The sequence below is a fragment of the Sorex fumeus genome, unplaced genomic scaffold (assembly GCF_029834395.1).
Source record: "Sorex fumeus unplaced genomic scaffold, SorFum_2.1 ptg000020l, whole genome shotgun sequence".
NCBI classification, from domain to species: domain Eukaryota; kingdom Metazoa; phylum Chordata; class Mammalia; order Eulipotyphla; family Soricidae; genus Sorex; species Sorex fumeus.
Genome location: NW_026606077.1, coordinates 20783519 through 20805370, shown reverse-complemented (window position 1 = coordinate 20805370; position 21852 = coordinate 20783519). Strand labels below are relative to the sequence as shown.

Here is a 21852-nt window from a genome sequence, read left to right as displayed (position 1 = left end):
GGAATTTGTAATACTGGGGTTTGGTTAAAGTTGATTTCTCTTATTTACTCATAGTTAGCATTCTTGGTAGCATTTTCTTTGAACAATGCCTGGAAAATGGCTGTTATTGTATGACAATATGGAGTGTATGGAGTGAAAGTGACCAAATAAGAAATTCCATATATGTCTCTATATAGTCTTAACTGGAAAAAAAGGTATATTCATGTTTAAGATAATAATGGATCTCACAGGATCAAAAGTAACGAAAGAAATAGCATCATAACATTTAGATCCGTTTTCTCTTTAACTACTGAATAGTTCTAACACTGAGAATTAGCTGGATTCTATTAAATGTTACAAATGAACACTGTGGGGAGGATTTTGGTTTAAAAACATCTATAGCACTAGTTAAGATATACACATTTAAGTATTTAAATACGAAGCACAGCATTGTTTTTTAAAAAATTAATATTATTTGGAAGAGGGAGCTCACATCCAGTGATGCTTGGGGGGCACTCCTGGATCACTCCTGGATTCAAAACGAAAGGTCAGAAACTGCTAGAACTGCTTACAGAGTTTGTGCTTTGTGTGTGTGTGTGTGTGTGTGTGTGTGTGTGTGTGTGTGTGTGTGTGTGCATGCTCAACCTCTGTAAGCAGTCCTAGTAGTTTCTGACCTTTTGTTTTTGGAAGAAAAAGTATGAAGCCAACCTAATTGCTATTATTCCCTTTGCATTCTGAAAGTCTGTACAACTTTGGGGGCAGAATCTGAACTTAAAAATTTTAAAGGATATAGTGGATTTGAGTCTAATTTTGTCTTATGCTTGTAATTTCTAAGGGTCTGCCTGCATTCTCTGAGGCAGGGAAAGCTTCACCACCAGCAGATTTTCCTTTCTTATACTGGCTACTCTGTATCTAGTCCAAAAGTCTCTTCTCTCGGAACAATACTTATCACATCCACAGCCTTCACAACGCAAACTCATTGGCCCAGCTTTACAGATTCACGACTTGTCTCAGATGAGATGCAAGCCAAACTGCTAAAATCGGGGTACAGAGTTCTCCTCGAAACTCTGGGGCACCCTTGAGAGGGTGTTGGGTTGAGTCCCCACCCTATCAAGGCTCTCGCAGCTGCACACACACCCCACAGCTGTCACCAAATGAACAGCCCCAATCCACTGCTTTGCAACTAATACCTGCAGAGATGCCAATCGACAAAAATTCCACATACACCAGTTTTCAGGCTAAAAACCCTGGGGTCTTCTTGGAGTGGGGGTGCAGGCAGCCTCCCCACCACCCATACTGCCAAGCCCCTGGCAGCCACACTCTCAGCAGCTGCCATGTAAACTCATAAGCCCCATAGCTTCACCACTCATCCTGGAAGAGATGCAGGCCAAGCATCTACAAGACACAAGTTTACAGATGTGGGAGTTCCTGCCACATTGTGGCCCTGTGACACCTCCAAATTCCATGATACTGACATCCAAATTAGATGGGAAAGTAACACAGACATCAAGGACGCTCAGCAAACAAAAACGGTAACACAGAAGGTTCAATTTGCAACAAACAGCTTAAGTAAACTCTCAGACAAGGACTTAATGACCCATGGTAAGAGGTAACAATTCTCACAAATTTTCTTTTACTGAAGTATTGTTTAATAATTCCCATAACCATTTAGTTGTTACAATCAATAAAAAATGAGTTATTTTGTGCCTGTAGGGGGATAGGCTTGTAGGGTAGGTGGGAAATGACACAATAGTGGAAGGGAAGACAATGGTGGTGGGACTTATACTGGAACATTATATTTCCTGTAACAATTGTAGCACGAACAACTTTGTGAACCATGGAGTTTAAATCTAGAAATTAAAAAAAAAAAGTTATCCATGAGGTGTAGCTTTATTTTTTTGTTTTTGGGCTACGCCTGTTGGTATCCAGGCCTTACTCTTGGCTCTGCTCTCAGGGATCACTCCTGGCCGGCTCAGGGAACCATAAGGCATATCAGGGATCAAACATGGGTTGGTGGCGTGCAAGCTAAGTGCCTGCCTGCTGTACTATTGGTCTGGCCCTGCAGCTCCATGTGTTTGGGTCCACATCATCACTTTTCTTTGTGCTTGTAGAATTCCTCTTGTTTGCTCTGGAATCACTAAGTCAATTCTCAACAATGTTGCTTCTGTTTACAAATTCTTATGTAAATTTTAATTCAAGCATTACATTATCTTCCCCTGAAATCTTTGTTTTACACATGATGTATATGTAGGCTGTGCGATTTACAGTAGTATAAGGACAGTTTCTGGCAAACAGTGGCCAGTCGAGCCTTCACCAAGAGTGTCGGCATTCACTCCCCAGTGTGCGATGGTCTTTTCCCAGCATCCCACCCCCTCTGATAAACTTACTGAAAAAAATTTTTTTCCACCATTGAGTTCCTTTCTATATTATCAGCTACTCTCATTTAATCCTAATATTACATCTCATCTTGCATTTAGTTTTACATAATCAAGGCTGTCTTAGGTTTTACTGGCAAATGGAAGACCATTTTCAAAAAATTCCCTTGTACAGTTTTGTAATTTTTTCCTGAAAATTAATACCACCTCTTATGCAACCCTTTTCACTTTTCTTTTGCTTTGTTCTATTTTTAAATGTGCTTATTTGTTTAGTTTTCTAAAATTAGATGAAGTCTAAGTCTAATTTTTCAGCAGACATGGAACAATGATTTTGTCCAATTCTCTCTCTGGGGAACAAGCCAACAGTGTCCTTTTGGAGAGGCGTCAGAAAGAGATTCATGGAGTGACAGCACAGTGTTTCCTACTTGAATTCCTCAAATGTATACGTACAAGAATGTGTTGGTGTGTGAACGACAGGAGCGCCAGAGGTTCCAGAGGCCAGGATGCTGCAGAAAGGGACTGCCATATGCACGCGGCAGGCTGCTAGACTGATATGATAATTTTTTTGTAATTTATTTTTTGATGTTTTTTGTTTTCTTCAGTAACATGTTCCTGAGATACATATCATTTAAAATATTCCTGTGATATCTAAAAATGGGGAAAGAAGATCAACAGACACTTCCTCAAATCAAACACATGGATGTTGAGTCAGCATATGAAAAAAAGGTCACCATCCCTTGTTATTAGGAAAACACAAATCAGAACAACAGTGAGATATCACCTCACATCAGTGAGTATGGCAGTTGGAACAATGTATGCATGAAACTCATTAACAGTGTTGTAAACTGTAAGCACCCCAGTAAAGGTGTAAGGACAGGCAACAGAAGCTTTACTGGTAGTACTTGGAATTAAAATAGTCATTTCAATCTAAGTCAGAGTAGCATATGGAGTAGGAGTTGAACTTTGGGATTATCTGTTGCAGAGTTGCAATTTTCTAATATTTCTCATCTGTCAAACAGATTGAGAATAATGCTTACTTCATAGGTTTGTTTAATTTTAGTGAGGTGGTATGTAAAATGTAGACTAAAAAGTGAAATGAAATAAAAAAATTTCTGGGATAAACAGTATAAAGAATAAGAACAAAATCTCCTATCTATACTTCTGTATAACTTTTTCTATTTGAGAAAAATGCTACACTTTTGTAAATGAAAGGTATTTCATCCTCAAGTCAAGAGTAATGGTTACTTTCCCTAGGCAGAGATTTGGCTGAAAGACCTAAGGTTATCACTTTGCCCCAAACAAAGATAACTGTGATCTACAGTTAGCTTTCTATAACACAATTTTTATATGTGCATGTTTTGCATGTTTTGTAGCATATAGAAATGCCTAACATTTACTACAAACCTACATTTCAGGCACTGAGTGTTTTACATTACATATTATTTATACCACAACTCTATTAGATATCATTGCTATTTTCTAGAGAGGATTAACAATACTTAGAATTGAAATAACCCAGTCACTAGACCAGGATAGGGAACAGTTGTCAACTTTTCTGTGCTTTTACAAAACAGCCCTCATCCAAGAAAACAAAACCAACATATAATTCTTGAACCCAGCTGTAGAAAGCAAATCACTTCACAATGCTTTGTCAGCATGTCTGATTTGGGGGTGGGGGGGTAAACTCTAAATAATAGTGGTGAATCTCTTATTGAAACAATGAATCTAATCAAAGCAGATAGAGTGTTAACTAGAATTCATCTGCCCCACAGGGACTGGGAGGGGTGGGGGGGTGGGGTTTTATTGGGGTTCTTCATGGTAAAAAATAAGTTTTGGTAAAGGGAAATGTGCTTGATATTTGCATGACTGAGACCTAAACCTGAAAGCTTTGTAACCTTTCCCATGGTGATTCAATAAAAAAAAAAAAAAATTCAAAAAAAAAAAATAAATAAATAATGTACAAGTTAAAAAAAAAATAAATTCTGGTAATTCCCAAGCATGTGGCATTTGATGGAGACCATGTGCCCCACAGAAAGTCTCTGGGCATTTAAACAATGTCACCAAATTTCTCTTATTAATGACATATTAAATGATGAAGAGCGGGGTAGCCTGTGTAGAACTTCTCCACATTATTTCGGTAAAAAGATTAGTAATTTACTAGTTTATACAGTCATATGTAGAATGAGAAAGTGGGAAAGAAAATTAACCCATATTCTCTTGGACTCAATTTTTGCACTCGATTGGGAACTGGAACATTCACAGCCAGTTCACAGGTTAGACAAAAAAAATACAAAGCTGGAAGGACCTCAGGCTCACCTGAGGCAATGCTCTGCATTCCTGAGGGGAACACTGCATGAGAGAAGGTCTGTAGGAGGAACTAGAGATGAGGCTCTCCCGATTCTCTCCCTAATTCACACTGGAGCTGGAGTAGCCCCTTGGTTCCTTTGGTAAAATAACCACGGGAGACAAGACTCTGCCATGGAAATCCTGGCCACCGGCCAAGAGCTTTCCTGCACTTCTGTTATTCTGGATCCTGTCTCATTTTTGGCCTTGGCAGGAGTATGTAGCATTTGTGTTACCAAACAGAACTTTCTTCAGGATGCATGTTCAAGTCAAGCCACAAAACAGGCCCATGATGTGCTACGGGAAAGATTCCCCAACCAAGACAGGGGCTGCTGGTCGGTACAACTCTTCACACAGCCGGCACTGTAAACAAACACTTTTGGTCCTGACCTTCCCTCAGCTTGATGGCTTGGCCACAGAATGGGATTTCTCCAAAGGGAGCATCTCCATTCTACACTTCCTTGGAATCATCTGTGCGTCTCCTTTCCAATGGAGGAACTTAGTGAAATCCCCCACTCTCATCCTTCACCTCAGCCATCGTTTTCAACCCACTCTCCTGGTGCCATCATAACCTCCAGCCAGTTTCTATGGCAACATCCTTAGAAACAGCCCTCCACTTCCATTAAAACTTAAGGTCTTCTGCAGAAACACCAAAGCTGATGAATTTTGGCTAATCTGACTCTTAAGGTCACAGCAAGAATATCTGATCACGATATACCCTGGTATTTGGAGTCTTAATTTGGGCTTTCTTTGTATAGTGTTTTGGAGAAGTGGGATGAGAAAGAAAAATAGCAAACCCTGGGATGGAGAGAGAGTACAGTGGGTAGGGCATTTGCCTCGCATGCAGCTGACCCAGCTTCAATCCATCACTGCATACACATAGTCCCCCTGAGACCACCAGAAATGACCCCTGAGTGCAGAGCCAAGAGAACACTGATGATCAACCCCAGGCATCACTGGATGTGCCACTCCTCCAAGCAGAAGAAGAACAAAACAGCAGGTCCTGCCACGCTCAAAGCTGGGGTCTGGGCAAGGGCCAATTTCTGGAGCAAAGAATCAGACTTAGAGGACCCACCTACCAACCTCTAATTTCACAGCCCAGAATCATGCGTAGCAAGGATAAGACCACCCCCTGCGGGTGGGCATGTCACCCCAACTGCCTCGTGAACAGGCTGGGGGACAGCCAAAATAAAGGGCAGCTTCATCACAAGGGCTCAGTAGGTCCTGAAAGACTAAAGTACTGAACCGGAGATTTTGAGAGAGGAAAAAAGTTTTAATTTAAGAACGACCCTCTTAAAAGACAGAGGAGTAAACAAGCAGGGAAAGGTAAAGTGATTTCCCCAAGGCCACCCCGGAAGAATCAGACTGTCAACTCAGGTCTTTCCCATACTTTCTCCTTGTTTGTGGAACTAGTGCCATACTGTCCCCGAAAATCTCAAGCTGAGTTTCCACAAGCATTTGTTTCACTTTGGCCTTTCAGCTCCGAACCAGGAAGATCCAGAAGGTTCCAGAGATAGGGACCCAAGGGAGCAGGCAGGCAGGATCAGGAATATGACCCTCAGGAAAGGAATTCTATGGGGAGCCAGGCCCTGGATGATAACCTGCATGACCAAATAATTTAGGCACCAGAAGAGAATCAGGATTATCATCTCAGCATGCTCTCTCCTGTTCTAATGACCCACGTTCTTGGAACACACGAAGATATGCTCAACCACCCCGACTTTATTAAAGAGTGAAAGGGGAATTCTGCCTTTCTCTGGAGTCCGTCCATCGGCTGGGAGCTTCCCTGCTTTCCTGCCCCTTCCTTCTCCTTCCTAAGTCAAGTCTTTTGTGAATTCCGCCATCCAATCTCCACTCCCTGGCCACCTTGCTGCTTGGGAACTGGAGCGTGAGCAGCTGCGCCTGCTTTAGCAGCGGCACTCCTGCGGGGACTCCTGGGACTGGATGGCGTTTCCCACGTGGCATCCTCTGTCAATGAGCCTGCACAGACACAAAAGGATCTCGGAACCAAGCAGCTCACTACCGAGATGCCTCCAGACTTAGCACCAGATAGATTTCGCCGGGCTACTCCAAATGGGAGCAGGTGCTGTCCCTCCGCCTGCCCCCGAGGATGCCCGGCAGCCGCCATCTTCCAGAACCCAGTGAGAAGCCCAGGCAAATGCTGGGCCTCGCGGGATAAAGGATGAGCCAGTCCCTCTTACCCCCCGGCCCTGGTGGGATCCTGAGGTAACACCCACAAACTGCCTCCAGCTGCTTTTTAAGCTCCTTAATCTTGGATTTAATTGCAATAAAAGCCATGTTTTAAAAATTGTCAAGCCACAGCACATTTTAGCATGTAACTAAAACATACACCACTGCAGACTCAAAGGGTGGGATACTGTATAATTCTACTTATATGAAACATCCAGAGTAGATAAATCCACAAAATTCAGGTTGGCAATTTGAGGGACCAGGACTAAAAGTCCACAGGGAATATAGCTGCTTAACTACATTTTCTTCCCAGGTGTGAATGTTATGGAACTGTAGACAGATGTGGTAGCTGTAAAACATCAGGAATGTGTTAAAGTCACCAAATTGTTGACTTTAGAATGATTAATGTGGGGTGGAAGAGTCAGAGCAACAGGCAGAATGTGCATGTGCACGCAGGAGCTGGGTTTTGATTCCTGGCACTAAAGGTCACTCAAGCACAGCCAGAAATGACGCCCAAGCACAGCCAGGAGTGCTCTGAGCACTGCTGGAGGTGATCCAAAATACCAGCCCCCAAAGAGATTAATTTTATATTTTGTGAATTTTACATTAAAAAAAGATAAAAAAAGAAAAAAGAAAAACATCACAAACCACCACTATCACCACCAAACACACATGGGTGGGGTGGTGAGGCAAACGGGACATTGGTGGTGGGAAATGTGTGCTGGTGAAGGGAGGGTGTTGGAACACTGTATGCCTGAAACCCTGATCATGAACAACCTTGTAACTGTGTATCTCATGGTGGTTTAAAAAATTTTTTTCTTTCTTTTGCTTTTTGGGTCACACCCAGCTCTGCACTCAGGAGTTACTCCTGGCGGTGCTCAGGGGACCATATGGGATGCTGGGAATCGAACCCAGGTCAGCCGTGTGCAAGGCAAATGTCCTACCCACTGTGCTATCTCTCCAGCTCCTAAAAATTTTTTTTAAAGTAACTTAAAAAAAATGAGATATCACTAGGTACCCTTCACCAAACTAATGACTCTTGAAGAGTGAAAGCACAATAGGAAACTGAAAGTTCATTTGACATATAATCACACGTCTACTCACGCCTTCTACCCTCGCTGGCTGCTCAGAGGGGCTTGACAGTGTGCGCTGCAGGGGCAGGGCAGGGGGCTCGCAAGTGCAGCTTAGTGCTGGCAGTGGCCTTGATCTCCAGAGACGGAGACAGACCACGTCTGCTGATGGTAACCCACATTTATTCCATGTCTGTGAGGAGAGATGGGGAATTGTTCTCTGTTCTGTTAAGAGTCATTTTAGATTTGCCTGATTCCATCTTTTCCTTATGATCTGGTAAAAACGATGAGAGAAGAAAAATCCCGACTTAGTCCCTTGTGACAGAGCTGAGTGGGCCTATGGAGATAACTGTCCTTTTCTCTGCTAGTTCCCTGGAAGAGACAAAGGAATCACTACTGGTGATCTACAGGAACGAGATGGGGTGCTGGGAGTTGAACCTGGTTGGCTGCATGCAAGGCAAGTGCCCTACCTGTTGTACTATTGCTCTGGCCACCCCACTGACTTTATAAACAACTTCTGCCATCTGTGTGTTTTAGAAGGAATGCTAATCTTAAATTTAACTACAGCACATTATTTCTATGAAAAATAAGAAGAGAGGCAATTAGTTTACTTTGACCAAAAATGCTTTGACAGAAATACAGAAAAAAATACATTTTTTCCTACAAGAAAATTGAATAAATGTGGGTTAAAATCATCGCTATTTACTCCTTAACCTGATTGAATATATACATATCAAAATAAAAATTGATGATTTTTATATCTAGAGAAAATTTTAATAGCTTACATAACTTGGAACATGGAAAATTTGAAGGAGTAACAGAGTTGATTTTCAAAATACCTCCTGTAGACATACTGACAAAAACTGGCATTGAAGGAAAAAAACTAACAGTGTTTGCTGTAAGAGGAATTAAACCAGAAACCAAAATATTAAACTTTTTTGAAAGCCCTAGGTTTCTTTGTGAAGCACTGAAAAAAAAAAAAAAACGACCTGGTTTTCAAATCACGTTAGTCTCTTTAAAAAATAAGACCACAATTTCACTTCAGATGAAATGTACTCTGTCAAGGATTAAAATAATAACTGTGGTGTGACATTTGGGCTGAAAAATAGATGACTTCAAAAGGTCATGTCAACCCAATCCTGACAATGGTGGTCACTCTGCTAATTAAGACTCCAGACACTGTGGAATTTTAACTTTACAACTAAATAGCACACATACAGCAAGAACAAAGACTTTCATTAGCAAAGGACAATAGCAAAACTATTCTATTATGATAAGAAGAAATGATAAGTTTTATTGGAGAAAGAGAGAGCTTTTATGAGATATATTTTTATAGATCGAGAACAGGGAGAAGAACAAAACTTTATTCAAGGATGTGAATTTAAAAAACATGGAAGGTACTTTCACGAAGCTGCTCTGGTAAGCGCTGGGCAAAGCAGGCTGCTGCGAGAGCCTGTCTCACTTCCTGCCACTGCATTCGCTCCTCTGAGGATGGAGAAAAACTTCTCTGTGGAGAACACTGCTCAGGTGAAATCCCAACCTACCCTTCCTCCCCACCAATCAGGAGGAGGAACCAGGAGGAGGAACACGGATCCTTCCTGAGAAGCTACTATCTGCCTTGTGTTTCACAAAGGATACATATTTTTAAATTCTCTAGCATTCACTTATAAGCTCTGGGGTTTAAATATCTGCTAGATAAAGAATTCTTCCAAAAACCTTTTTAGATAATATTTCAAAAACTGGTTTTAATAATGGCAGTTTTTACCCAATATGGTGTTAAGTACTTCTACTACTCTTTGTTTAAATGGTTATTAATAGTGCACATTTAGAATACGTATAGTATGACCTCCACTGCCCAATCACCTCCATGCTCCAGGCCACTCTCCAGACACTCAGGCCAAGCCTCACGCAACAATGAAGTACCATATAATGTGGAACTTTGTGACCTTGGACTCTGAACTCAAGGGGACCCAGAACAGAAATCTTCTGCCTGCTTCCCCCAGGGAAGGGATCACACCCTTAAGCCACACCCTTACTAAGGGATCACACCCATAAGCCACATCATTTCCCCCAGGGAAGAGATAACACCCTGACTCAGGGATCACACCCATAAGCCACACCCTGTCAAAGGAACCAGATAATCTCCTCATTGGCCACCTTCCAGAACTCACGGATGTTCCTCCCATACGGGAGTATAAAAGGAGGCTCTCAGAACCATGCCACTGGACTCCGAGCCAGGCTGTGGGGTGGGTGAGAGCCCTCCCGAACCCAAGGGACCCAGCCCCAGCAGTCGATCTCCACGGTTCAACCACCACCACGCTCCAGGCCACTCTCCGGACTGCACAGTCGGAAGCAGCCTCGAGACACATTATAAGACACTTCCGCCCCATTTATGCCTCTCAGAGAGCCTGGCACGCTACCAAGAGTATCCCCCCACACTGGCAGTGCCTGGCAAGCTCCCCGTGGCATGTTCAATATGCCAAATACAGTAATGACAATAGGTCTCATTCCTCTCACCCTGAAAGAGCCTCCAATCGTTGGGAAAAGATGAGTAAGAAGAGGCTGCTAAAATCTCAGGGTTGGGAGGAATAGAGATGTTACTGGTACCCGCTTGAGTAATTCGATGACCAATGGGATGACAGTGATACAGTGATACTACAATATATTAGGTAACTGATGACTATTAAAGTTTCTATAGGAAAACAAATGATGTGGCCGAAGAGAGTGTAGTGAGGAGGGCATCTGCCCTGAACATGGCTGACCTGGGCTCGACCCCCCGGCACCACCTCTGGTCCTTGGAGCACCCTGAGGAGTGATCTCTGAGCACAGAGCCTGGAGAAAGTCCTGTGACAGTTGGGTGTGACCTCAAAAGCCCAAAATTAAAAAAATAAATAAAGAGGAGAAAAATGATCTAGGATTCTGGAAAAAAGCAAAACAATCCACCTTACCAGAGTTTGTTAAAATAAGGGTGGTTTGAAAGGTATAGCTTCCTGAGAGGGGGCATCACAGAGGTCAACACGTCCTTCCAAATCTCTCCAGTAACAGCAAGTGGTATTGTTCAAACCCTTGATGGCCCTAGACTTCCTGCTTAGCAGACATGGCATAGAACCCACATGAGGTAAAACGCTGAGGATGCTGTGACTCAAATCAGGAATCCAGGAACTTCAGAAGAGAAGCCACAGTTTTGAGCTCCAAACCTAAAACTACTCAGTATCTTTCTAATGCCTGGCACAGTGCCTTTTCTTTCATTTTTGTTTGTTTTGGGGCTACAGCTGGTGGTGCTCAGGGCTTACTCCTGGCAGTGTGGGGTCCCAGGGGTTGAAACTGGGTCAGTCGCACACCAGGCAGGTATTTGCTGTACTACTACTCTGGTGCAGTATGAGAATCTTTACAAAACAAATTACCTTGTGAATTGTGGTTGAAATAGTAAACTGCACCAACTGTATGAATGGACAGATCATAGTTTGACCCTAATGAGAAAGTCCTATCTGCACTAAGTCCTTGAGATCTATAGTGAATCTGGCGGGAAAAGAAAAGAACATCCCTGGGTGCTGGGGTGAGAAGCTTCTAGGTGACTGTTCTGTGCAAACAGCACCTCTAGGGAGACTCACTCCACTGGAACATAGGTCTCGTTTCCTCTACAAGACTTGATCAGACTGTCTGTGTTTAAGTGGATGCTTAAAATATCATGCTTATTCTTGAGTGATTCTTGAATTTTTACTTTCCATCACTACCTTGTCCTATTTATTTTTCAACTCTATTAATATACTATGGTCTGAAAGATGACATAACCCAGTAAAATGACCCAAGGAACCAAAAACAAGCAACGGGACTTTTATTTCTGTAGTTGTCTAATCCTGACACTTATATTTGGCAATAGGGAAATAGGTTTCCTTCTCTCTCTGAGTCCTAGGAAGGCTGTAGTAAACTGAAAATCCCGGGAGACATTTAACTTGTAATTTTTAAGTACACTTTTCACTCTCCACAGACCTTGGATTACATTAACCTTGGTTTTTACATTTCCTCTCAGGGGCACTCTGCTAACCAGTACACTATGATTTTTCACTCAGCTCATTTCTGTTTATGATGGGTCAACATGAAATTGTGGAAAAAAGGCAATTTCTAGACAGAGAGGTGAGTCTCCCTCCTGGGCAAACCTCAAGGTCTCTCTAGAGAGAATCAGTGTTGATTTTGAGCAAATAATCTCACAGATTAAGATTTTATAGATTTATGGGCTTGTTATATGGTATTTAACCAATATTAGACCATAATCAACCTATAAAACTTGCTAGTAACCAATACGCAGGTACAACAGACAATGTCAGTATCCTCTGTTGATGCCTCCCTGGAGTTCAGTGTCTAACTAAAGTGTCTAATTCCAATGTCATGGGCAGAGCACAGTATGAACCAACGTGGCCATCTGTGAGTTTGAGAACCTACCTCTATCCAGAGGAGAACATCAGCCAGCATCAAAGGTGCTGAGGAACTTCCTGAAGACCAAACCTTTTACTGCATGAAAGGTTTTGCTTTGTTTAGAGATAGATGCTCCCAGGTAGACCTCAGGAGCCCTGGGGCCACTGCTGGTGATGCTGCATTCAATGCTAGGACTCCCAAAATGAGGTCCTGTGTGGGTTCCATGGCTGCCCCAGGGGTTCTCAGGTCTCTGGGCCCAAACCCAGGGATGCTTAGGAACCTCTAGAACTACACTTTCTTATGCTTAAGAAGCCACAAGGTACTGGTGAATGAAGAACTCAGGACAGCGCATTCTCAACATAACGTGCACCATAAGCACTGTACTAGAAGATTCGTAGTCATCAGATCTGGCCTGGATATCTTTTTTTTTTTTAATAAAAGAAAAAAAATGCAGTTTCCCTTGCAAAGAAATGAAGGTGAGTTTAAACTCGGGAGACATGAGATCTGGGGGGAGACCTGGCCCGAGGGATGCATGCATGGAAAGGGAGAGTGTGAGGAGGAGGTCCGCAGGGCTGCAGAGGGAAGGGTACTCACTGCTGCCCCTTCTATGGGCTCCTCAGCTTGGGTGTCCAGTCCAGGTTCTGGTCCAGCGGCCAGCGGCTCCTCTGCAGTTGGCTCAGTGAGTGGAGCAGGTTCTGACTCAGCCTTTGTTTGGTTTGAGGGTTAGAGGGAAGAGATTCCATATGAGAAATGCTAACATAATGGAGATTTCTTTCATCATCTGTGTCGCACATGGCATTTTGAAATCTGAGTCTTATCAAAGCCCCATGTTGGGCATTTGGACCTCTATAGAGTGAAAAGATCTAGGAACGAACTCTTCCTGTAGCACTGCGTCAAGAACAGTCATTATGCTGGAGGTTCTGCTTCTCATCTACTTACCGGCAACATTCTGACGAGTAAGAGATCCAACAACAGTACTTTTGTGATTAAGCAGAGAGAAAGGAGATTCTAAGAGTTCTACATTTGCAGTTGGAAGTAGAGAGGAAGAGCTCTTGGGATATAAATTCTGGGGATTGCTCAGATCTACTGATATGTATTGTACCAAAAAAGTTGAATTGTTAGTCCAATATTCTGACTCAAATGTATCAGTTTGCCTGAGTAAGAAACTACAGTTTCCCCGTTGGGTTGGCAATGCAGACAAGCCCCAGAGTCTTGAGATACTGTACTGCCCTGAACATTCCTGCTCAGTTCTTTCTCTGCTTTTCCCACCAACAAAATCTGTGGCAATCTATTTGCTTCATACAATAAAGCAATGCCATAAGGAAGCACGGGGCATGCTCCCTACACACTGGTCTATTCCCTGTGTGTACAACAGAGGGTTTTCCTCCCACTCTGCTTTCTCAGCATCCAAACCAGAGGCTTTGCTGATGAGGCTTCTGGCCGCTTCTCGCCAACATATTTTCAGTGCTAAAATTAGCAATATTGATAATAAATAGTAGGTCATTAAGAATACCACAGCTAATGCCTCTACTCTTGCTAATTTTGATGAACACACTCAAATATATTTATTGGGCGTGCTTACTTCAGTAATTGGAGAACCATTACAGGGAACATTAAACCATTTTCTCTATCAAGACAACTGTAAGAAAGTTTAATGCTTTTTCCGAGGTAAATCTCCAATGAATACTTTGTAGAAATCACTACCTTTAGTCAAACTCACAGTAAGCTACCAAAAGCCAACCCAAGTTTTGTTCATCTTTCTAAATTAGCATATATGACATGTTCATATGGAAGTTATGATGAGATAGGAGACAATGAACAATGAATATCCAATAATGGATATACATAATACATATAACAATGGGAACAGTTATTTGTGCCTTCCACGGAATCCTCCACTGTCATGCTGGTATGAGAATATCCCCTCTTCCTCAAAGGACATAATAAAATTAAGGAACATTCTGGTAGAGGAATCTGCACAGATCCAATTTTTCAGTGGGATTTCATAACTTGTAAGAAGTGATCTGACGCTGTTTTTTGATAAAGAATAAGAAAGAATTCATTCTAATATACTCTCCGGAGTCCTTTAGGGAAAAGACCTCACTTTGATAGTTCAAGAATTCCCTCTGTGATGGAGCAAGTGTTCCTGGCAGCAAACAGGCATTAGCTCTCAGGGGATGCTCTTATTATAATTTGAGGAAACATGCTCTCAGCAAATGAATGCACAGCAAAGGAGTTGAAGGATGATTTAACCAAGCACCCAGCACTCCATCAGCAGACGGCTGAATGCTTGCAGCAGAGGCAGTATGAAGCCAGTGGAGGAACAAAGAGAAGTTTCAAAATGTGAGTTTAATAAATTTATATTGTCTATAAAATAGAGATAAAATGTAAAATGGTATTTGCATCAGATTCTGGGTGTCCTGACAGTCTAAAGAAAATATGAAGTTTTACAAAGGCAAGAATAAATAAGGTGATTTTATAAATGTCTAATTTTTCTTTCTGAAATTGCACAATACAACACAACTATATCATCAGAGGTACTAGGATGAGACGTTCCTTCATTATATTATAACATTCACTAGATCGCACAATATTGCATTATAATGTGTCTATTTCCATTTCAGACCAAAAAGTACAACTCATTAAAGAGTAAGGATAAACTATAACATGATCGCATCTAAAATCTGTTGCTCAAATTTGGAAAGAGAACTCACTTTCCATTCCTTCTAAGAAAATTTAAAATTATATATATTTTGCTAAGGTTGAAAGAAAAACTAAGGTAAATCTTGCATCAAGAAATATAATACTCCTATTAAAATCATGCTGTACTTCAACCACTTTGAGCCTTTCAACAAACAGCAAATGGGGCAACATCCTGCCATCCTCATTAGAGCATGCAGGAGAGGCAGGTAAGGCCTTGTGATTGTTTTCTTGAGTACAGATGATTATACCTTTCAAGGAGAGTCGTACTCTAAGCTGCAGCAAGGATTCCACTGTGCTTTGAGAGCTCAGAAATAAAATTCCTCTTTTCAAACAAAATCAGGTTAGCCCTGATGTGCACCTTTGAGTGTATCTGCGATAATAAAGGTAGGCTGGTGTAGAGCAAAGCAGATGGGTTAGGAGAGTGAGCGTAAGCATCTGTTACATTCTGATAAGGCGATTTTCTTATGGCCCTACTTGTAGTCGTGCATCAATGAGAACCTCAGAGGCTACAGAGAACCTGAACCCTCATCAAGATTTGCAGATTTGAAAAGATTTAATCTTGTATCCAGTGGGATGTGGGGCCATAAGGAGCAGGTTGGGGAGATGTGGAGCTGACTCCCAAATGCAACCTCTGCCCTGTTCTGAACAGCCAATGTACCAAATGTTTGGAAATGGCCCCGCTCCTGCAAAGAGCTTGTGTGACCTTCACTGTGATTTATTTCTCAAGAGGCAAGTCCAACGCAAAAGCAAATGCAATGTGGGGAATGACAAAGCCAGCTTGCCAATCCAAAGGGGAGATGCCCTGAATAGAAGGGAGGGCAGGGGCTAGAGAAACAGTACAGCAGGAAGGATGCTTGCCCTGCATGCCACAGACCTCAGCACCATCGCTCGCACTGCATAGGGTCCCCCAAGCCTGCCAGAGTGAATCTGTACACAGAGGAGTGAGCCCTGAGCAGGGTGAGGGGGAGAGAGGCAGGGATGAAGAGAGAGAGAGAGAGAGAGAGAGAGAGAGAGAGAGAGAGAGAGAGAGAGAGAGAGAGAGAGAGAAGCAGAGGGCAGACTATGGGAACTCCTCAAATCAGCTATGGTGGACAAGGTGATCTTTAGAGAAATTTAAACACTGCAGAATTCTTTACCTCCATCTTTTCTGTCATTGTAGTGATTACAACCCTTTGTGCTTCCATTTATTCCAATTTTTTTCCATTTATGGTACCCTGTTCACAACTGACAATTAAAAATGCTATTCACAAGGGATCCTAAAACAGGACCATCTCTGCTTCCATTAGTACTATGTATATGAGAAGCATTTCGGCACTGTGACCCTTATTGGAAGGCCATAGAAATGCCACCTTTTACCTGCCTACTCAAATGGCAAAAATATAGGGTAACCTATCTACATGGTATCAAAGATATTGATCTGACTTTGAGAAGGTCAAATTAACCTTCAAGATAAATTTTCCAGAAGAGAATTCCTTAATTAAAAGTGAAATCACCTACAAAGAAAAACTCTTTGTGCTTAAACACCTAGATTTGCAGTGTGAAAGCCAGAAGCCTGGACAATTCCACCCGTTCCTGCAAACAGCTCTCACTGCAGGCTTCAGGGCTGCTGCGCTGCTCTCGTGCTGGAGATGCTGGCGGTGCTCTGACTCCACCTTACCAGCAAACTGCTGCTCAGAAGGGTCCCCGCAACTCAGCACCACTGATGGAAGCATCTCCTGAGCACCAGGAGCGACCCTGCCTGCTTCCTGTTTCCTCGCAGTTCTCAGTAAGCATCACATGTTACTATGCATTAGTTCTTTTAACTCACAATGTAGAGGAGAAAGAGAGAGCCCAAGATTAAAGCAAAGTCAAAGATCTATACTGAAGCATGTGGTGGGGGCGGGTAGGGGCGGTGGTGAGGCACACCCGGTGGAGCTGTGGTGCTCAGGGCTCACTCCTGGCTCTGCGCTCAATGATGACTTCTAGTCCATTCAGGATCAAACCCAGGCTGGCTGCATGCAGGGCAAATACCCTACCTGCTGTACTATTGCTCTGGCCCCTGAAGCTCGGATTCTTAAAGCAACTTCATCTTTAATCCTGTAGCTTATTGTCATACAGAAACATCGACGTCTCTCATGGGCTTAATGTGGTCCAGCGAGGTCTCTGGTTATGAGACTTTGTTCCCACTGGGATCCCTAAGCCTTCTCCACAGTGACCACATTGATGCAGATCAAGGTCCAGGAAGACAGCACAGAGGCCAAGGAGGCTGATTCTAGTTCCAGCACCACATGCTCTCCTAAAGTCTCTGAGACAGGAGGGGTTTGGGGGGCTCTGACTGCACCTTGAGAGTAACTCACACAAAATTAAAAAAATATATAAATTACACTAAGATTTGGTCACAATTCTTCTTTCTATATACTTTTGAAAAAGAAGTGATGTAGAAACTAAATTTCAGACTCCAGAGAGCCTAGAATGAGCAACAAAATAGTTGGCAATGCATAACTTTTCCAAATCACAAACCCAAATCAATTTACCAAGTTGCTGATGGCTGTCTGCATCGTGAATAATGAAGTGTCCTGAGGCTGAAAGTTGGGAAGGAAATAGAAGATTACAAATTTTAAAGGTTTCAGTTAATTTGCTATTTAAAAAAAAATCCCCAGAAACCCACAAATATAAATTAGGGTCCATCAGCTTTGTCAGAAAATACATAAAATACTTTTTTAATATTTTCTTTAAAGTCAAAAAATTTAAAAGTAATGGGGCGGGGGCTGTGGTGTGGGTCATACCTGGCTGTACTGGGGGCTTACCCTTTGCCCTGTGCTCAGGGATCACTCCTGGGAGCTCAGGGGGTTCTGCTGTGCTGTGTGAAGTCAAATCCTCGTTGGCTAAATGCAAGGTAGGAATCTTACCTGCTGCACTCTCTCTGACTTCAAACGTACTTTTTTATAGTAGCTTTTAACAATAATCTGGGAACACTAGTGGAAGGAAGTGACACTGATGGAGGGGCTGGTGTTGAATTATTGTAGAATAGCCTAGAATGCAGCTATCAGTAAGTTTGGAAATCATGGCTCTTTAATTAAAAAAAAGAAAAGGAAAATGTGTAAATCTGAGTCAGTGGACTATAATAGGGATAAATATCAGGAAATAAAGGCCAGTGTCTTGGGAGGAAATTCTAAACAATAACGGTGCATCTTTTGTCAAAATAATGAATGTGATCAAAGTAGAGAGAGGGTTAAGTAGAAACCATCTGCCTCACAGGCATTGGGCGGGGTGGGAGGGGGGTTCTTGGTGGTGAAAAATGAGTACTGGTGAAGGGAAAGATGTTTGATCATTGTATGACCTAGAGTTAAACCTGAAAGCTTTGTAACTTTTCCCACAGTGATTCAATAAATAAATATAAGAAAAGAAAAAAAAATAAAGGTCAGGGTCCTCAGGGACATCTTGGGTGAGCAACTTCTGACACAGTGCATCAGAATTAAGTGACTCTATGCTACAAATGTAAAATTTCAAGTATTATATCTGATCTCACCCTATCACCCAAGGGTCATTGCGATGGGGGAATTATGAGTCATAGCTTCAAACTTTTATATGTTCAATGATCTTTAAAATGTAATCAAGCAGAAAAAAATTGGAGGGAATAGTGATCTTTCAGAGAATATGTGTTTCATTATATTGGGAGCTAGAACTGGAACTTATCAATCAAGATCAGAGCAATCTTTTCTGAGTGACCTAAGAAGTTCAAGAAAATAACTTGACTACCGAATCTGACATCAGAAAATCCCAACAGAAAAAATAAGTTAGTGATGTTTGGTAAAGAAAAGGGATTTAACTCTGGCAATTAATTGTTACCTTAAGAATCCAAACCTGCAAACAGTACAGAAACTTTTTTTTTTTTTGTCTTCAGCCCCAGTAGTGCTAAGACTGTTCCATGGTGCCTGGGGAACATATGGTGCCAGAGAATCAAATCTGGGACCTCTGCATACCACACATGCACTCCAACTGGTTGGAGATTGTAGATACTCTTAAAAAAGTGAGTTTTTAAAAGTCAAAATCTCATAATAATATGAATCATCAAACTAATGATAAAAGCAACAAAATTTTGGAACTGAGAAATATAAATGAACATTAATTTGGTGGGTCAAAAAAAATCTGTGTCTGTGGTGATATAAGAAATGCCAAGAAGCAATTCATTTTAAACTCAGCAGTCCCAATGTGTTTAGAATTAGAAATATGGGGGTCATAGACAGTAGAAGTTATGGTGCCAATAAAGAGAAGAGAACTGGGGTCTGGAGGGCAACATGGCAGGAAAGGTGACTGCCTTATGTGCGGCTAACTTGGGTTCCATCTCCAGCACCATGAATGGTCCTCTAAGCTCTACCAGAAGTGGTCCCTCAGCACAGACAGATGTGGAGAAAGAAAAGACAGAAAGAACAAGAAACCAGTTATTCATGCTATTTTCATCTCTCTGAAAAGTGATATAATGCCACCCCCCAGAACAGGGCTTGAGATGATTTCCACAAAGGGCAAACAGCACACCTTCAGACAAGAGTTAAGGTGGAAGGCAGAGGCATGTTAGGAAAATAGCAGAATTAGGTTACAATTTTCATAAAAATGACTGGGAACGTGAATCTCTCTCCTTCAACTCTCAGATGCACAAATTCTTCCCTGTTCAGAGAGGCTGTCTTTATCATCCGGCAACCCCCCCAGACAAGAGACGGGAAATCTGACTTCAAGAAAATGAGATGCTGAATATCTGATGTCAGGTGATGTCAGCAGCTCTTGACAGGAAGGATGAACTGGTAAATCCCAGAACAATGGCTACTGCCAAAGAGGTGTACTTATTTGAGCAACTTCTTTGTCACTGATTTCTTCCGTGCCTTACTTTTATGTATGAATATAAGCTTCACATGCAGGGCATGCTCTCCAGCTTATCATATATTTGAGAAAACTCTCAAGGAAGAAGAGACCAAAGAGTTAAAAAGCAAGTGGAAAAACAAAGATCTAAGTAGAAGAAACCCCTCAAAAATATTAGTATTTATATTATTATAGATATAATGGATGATGTAGTCATGACATAACAAGAGAATGCTATTGAAAAACCAGTATTCACACACAGACATTGGAAATTAGAAAATAAAGTGAACAATCATTTTGAGGAGTTGGATGAGTAAGAAAGAAAATGACAAACTATGTTGAACATTGCCTTCAAAACTTTAAGGAAAAAATTATAACTTTAAATGTGACATACAAGCTAACAGTTCATAATGTGTAAGGAAAAAGAGACAATTTCAGGTGTGCAGACGTTTTACGCCACTTTTCTCTGGAAATTTCAGAATGGTGTGTGTTACTTTTAGATAGGCTGTGTCTTAATAGAGGAATTAAGCCACAAATAAGCAATTTTGTGTGAAGAAAGAAGTGTGCAGAAAGAGGCTGTAAGCAATCCCTGGGATCCATTTAAGAGGCCTTGGAGACAGTGGTCCAGCAGGGACTCGCCCTGGAGTTGCCAGCTGAGACAAGGGCCATCTGAAAGCAGAAACAGGCTAGTTCTTCAAGAAGAGGAAACCAGATATTTAATGTGTCCCCACAAAATGAGAGGACACTGGCTGGTGGTGATAATGTTGTCTGGCTTAGCCTCTATGAAAACAGCATGTAGAATTTTATAAAAAGTAAGAACAGGGGCTGGAGCAATAGCACAGCGGGTAGGGCGTTTGCCTTGTACGCAGCCAACATGGCTGACACAGGTTCGATTCCCAGCATCCCATATGGTCCCCCGAGCACCGCCAGGAGCAATTCCTGAGTGCATGAGCCAGGAGTAACCCCTGAGCATCGCCGGGTGTGACCCAAAAAGCAAAAAAAAAGAAAAAAAAGTAAGAACAGAACTTCCATATAACCCTGTGATTCCACTTTTTGGCATCTATCCCCAACACAAAAAGATTAATTTTAAATTATATATTCACACTGACTGTAGTGCTTGTTACAATAGTCAGGGCATGGAAACAAAATAAATGTCCAGCATTAGATGTATGAAAACAGAAGTTGTGGTATATATTCACAATGGAATACTATGCAGCTTTAAGGAAAGACAAAACTACTCAGTGTGTTGGGTATGGGAGGGCATCATGCTAATTGAAGGACAAATACTGCATAACCTCACTCATCTGAGCAAAACACACAGACCAAACAAGGACACAGGCGATAGTGAACAGACCAAACAAGGACACAGGCAATAGTGAACAAAGACAAATCTTGGTCTTGGATCACAAATAGATTATGAAGCAGTGAAAGAGGGGACGAAGAGGCCGACTAGACGTGACATAGGAACAATGGTGGAGAGTCTCAGCACTCTGGGAGTGACGGGTGCAGCAACCAGATACATCAAGAACAAAAATGTTAACAGTATTATAACTATGTTATCAACTACATATACAACTACACACACACACACACACACACACACACACACACACACACACTCCATGGTCTGGAGCTGAACTGATAAGTCCTAGAAAACCAAGCAAAATAACCAACAAGCAAATAAGACCCACAGTGAACTCTGCAGGGGAAAGGTTGGCATAAGGGGGATGTAACTTAATGACAACCACCTGCAGCGTTTACATCAATGTTAGTTTATTGCAGTCTGGCTGGCTTGCTGGATGAGAGGAATCCTGCTGGCAGCAGGACAGGAGAGAGGCTGGAGTGCTGTAAAGTCTTCATTTTCCAGAGATCAATTAACCAATAATACTTGAGAAATCATGATAAGAAAGTTATGCACACAGATAAGGTGATACCACAGACTTTGC

The 21852-nt window shown here is 42.0% G+C and overlaps 1 protein-coding gene across 1 annotated transcript in view; it reads right to left on the bottom strand.

Annotated features, from left to right (window-relative positions):
* AMPH (amphiphysin) overlaps positions 1-21852 on the bottom strand; it is a 262010-nt gene that overhangs the window by 18793 nt on the left and 221365 nt on the right. The window contains exons 16-17 of the mRNA XM_056113455.1: positions 17587-17634; positions 12965-13075 (exon numbers count right to left, since the gene is read on the bottom strand). Of these exons, the coding sequence (XP_055969430.1) occupies positions 12965-13075; positions 17587-17634 (159 nt within the window). The remainder of the gene's footprint in view (positions 1-12964; positions 13076-17586; positions 17635-21852) is intronic.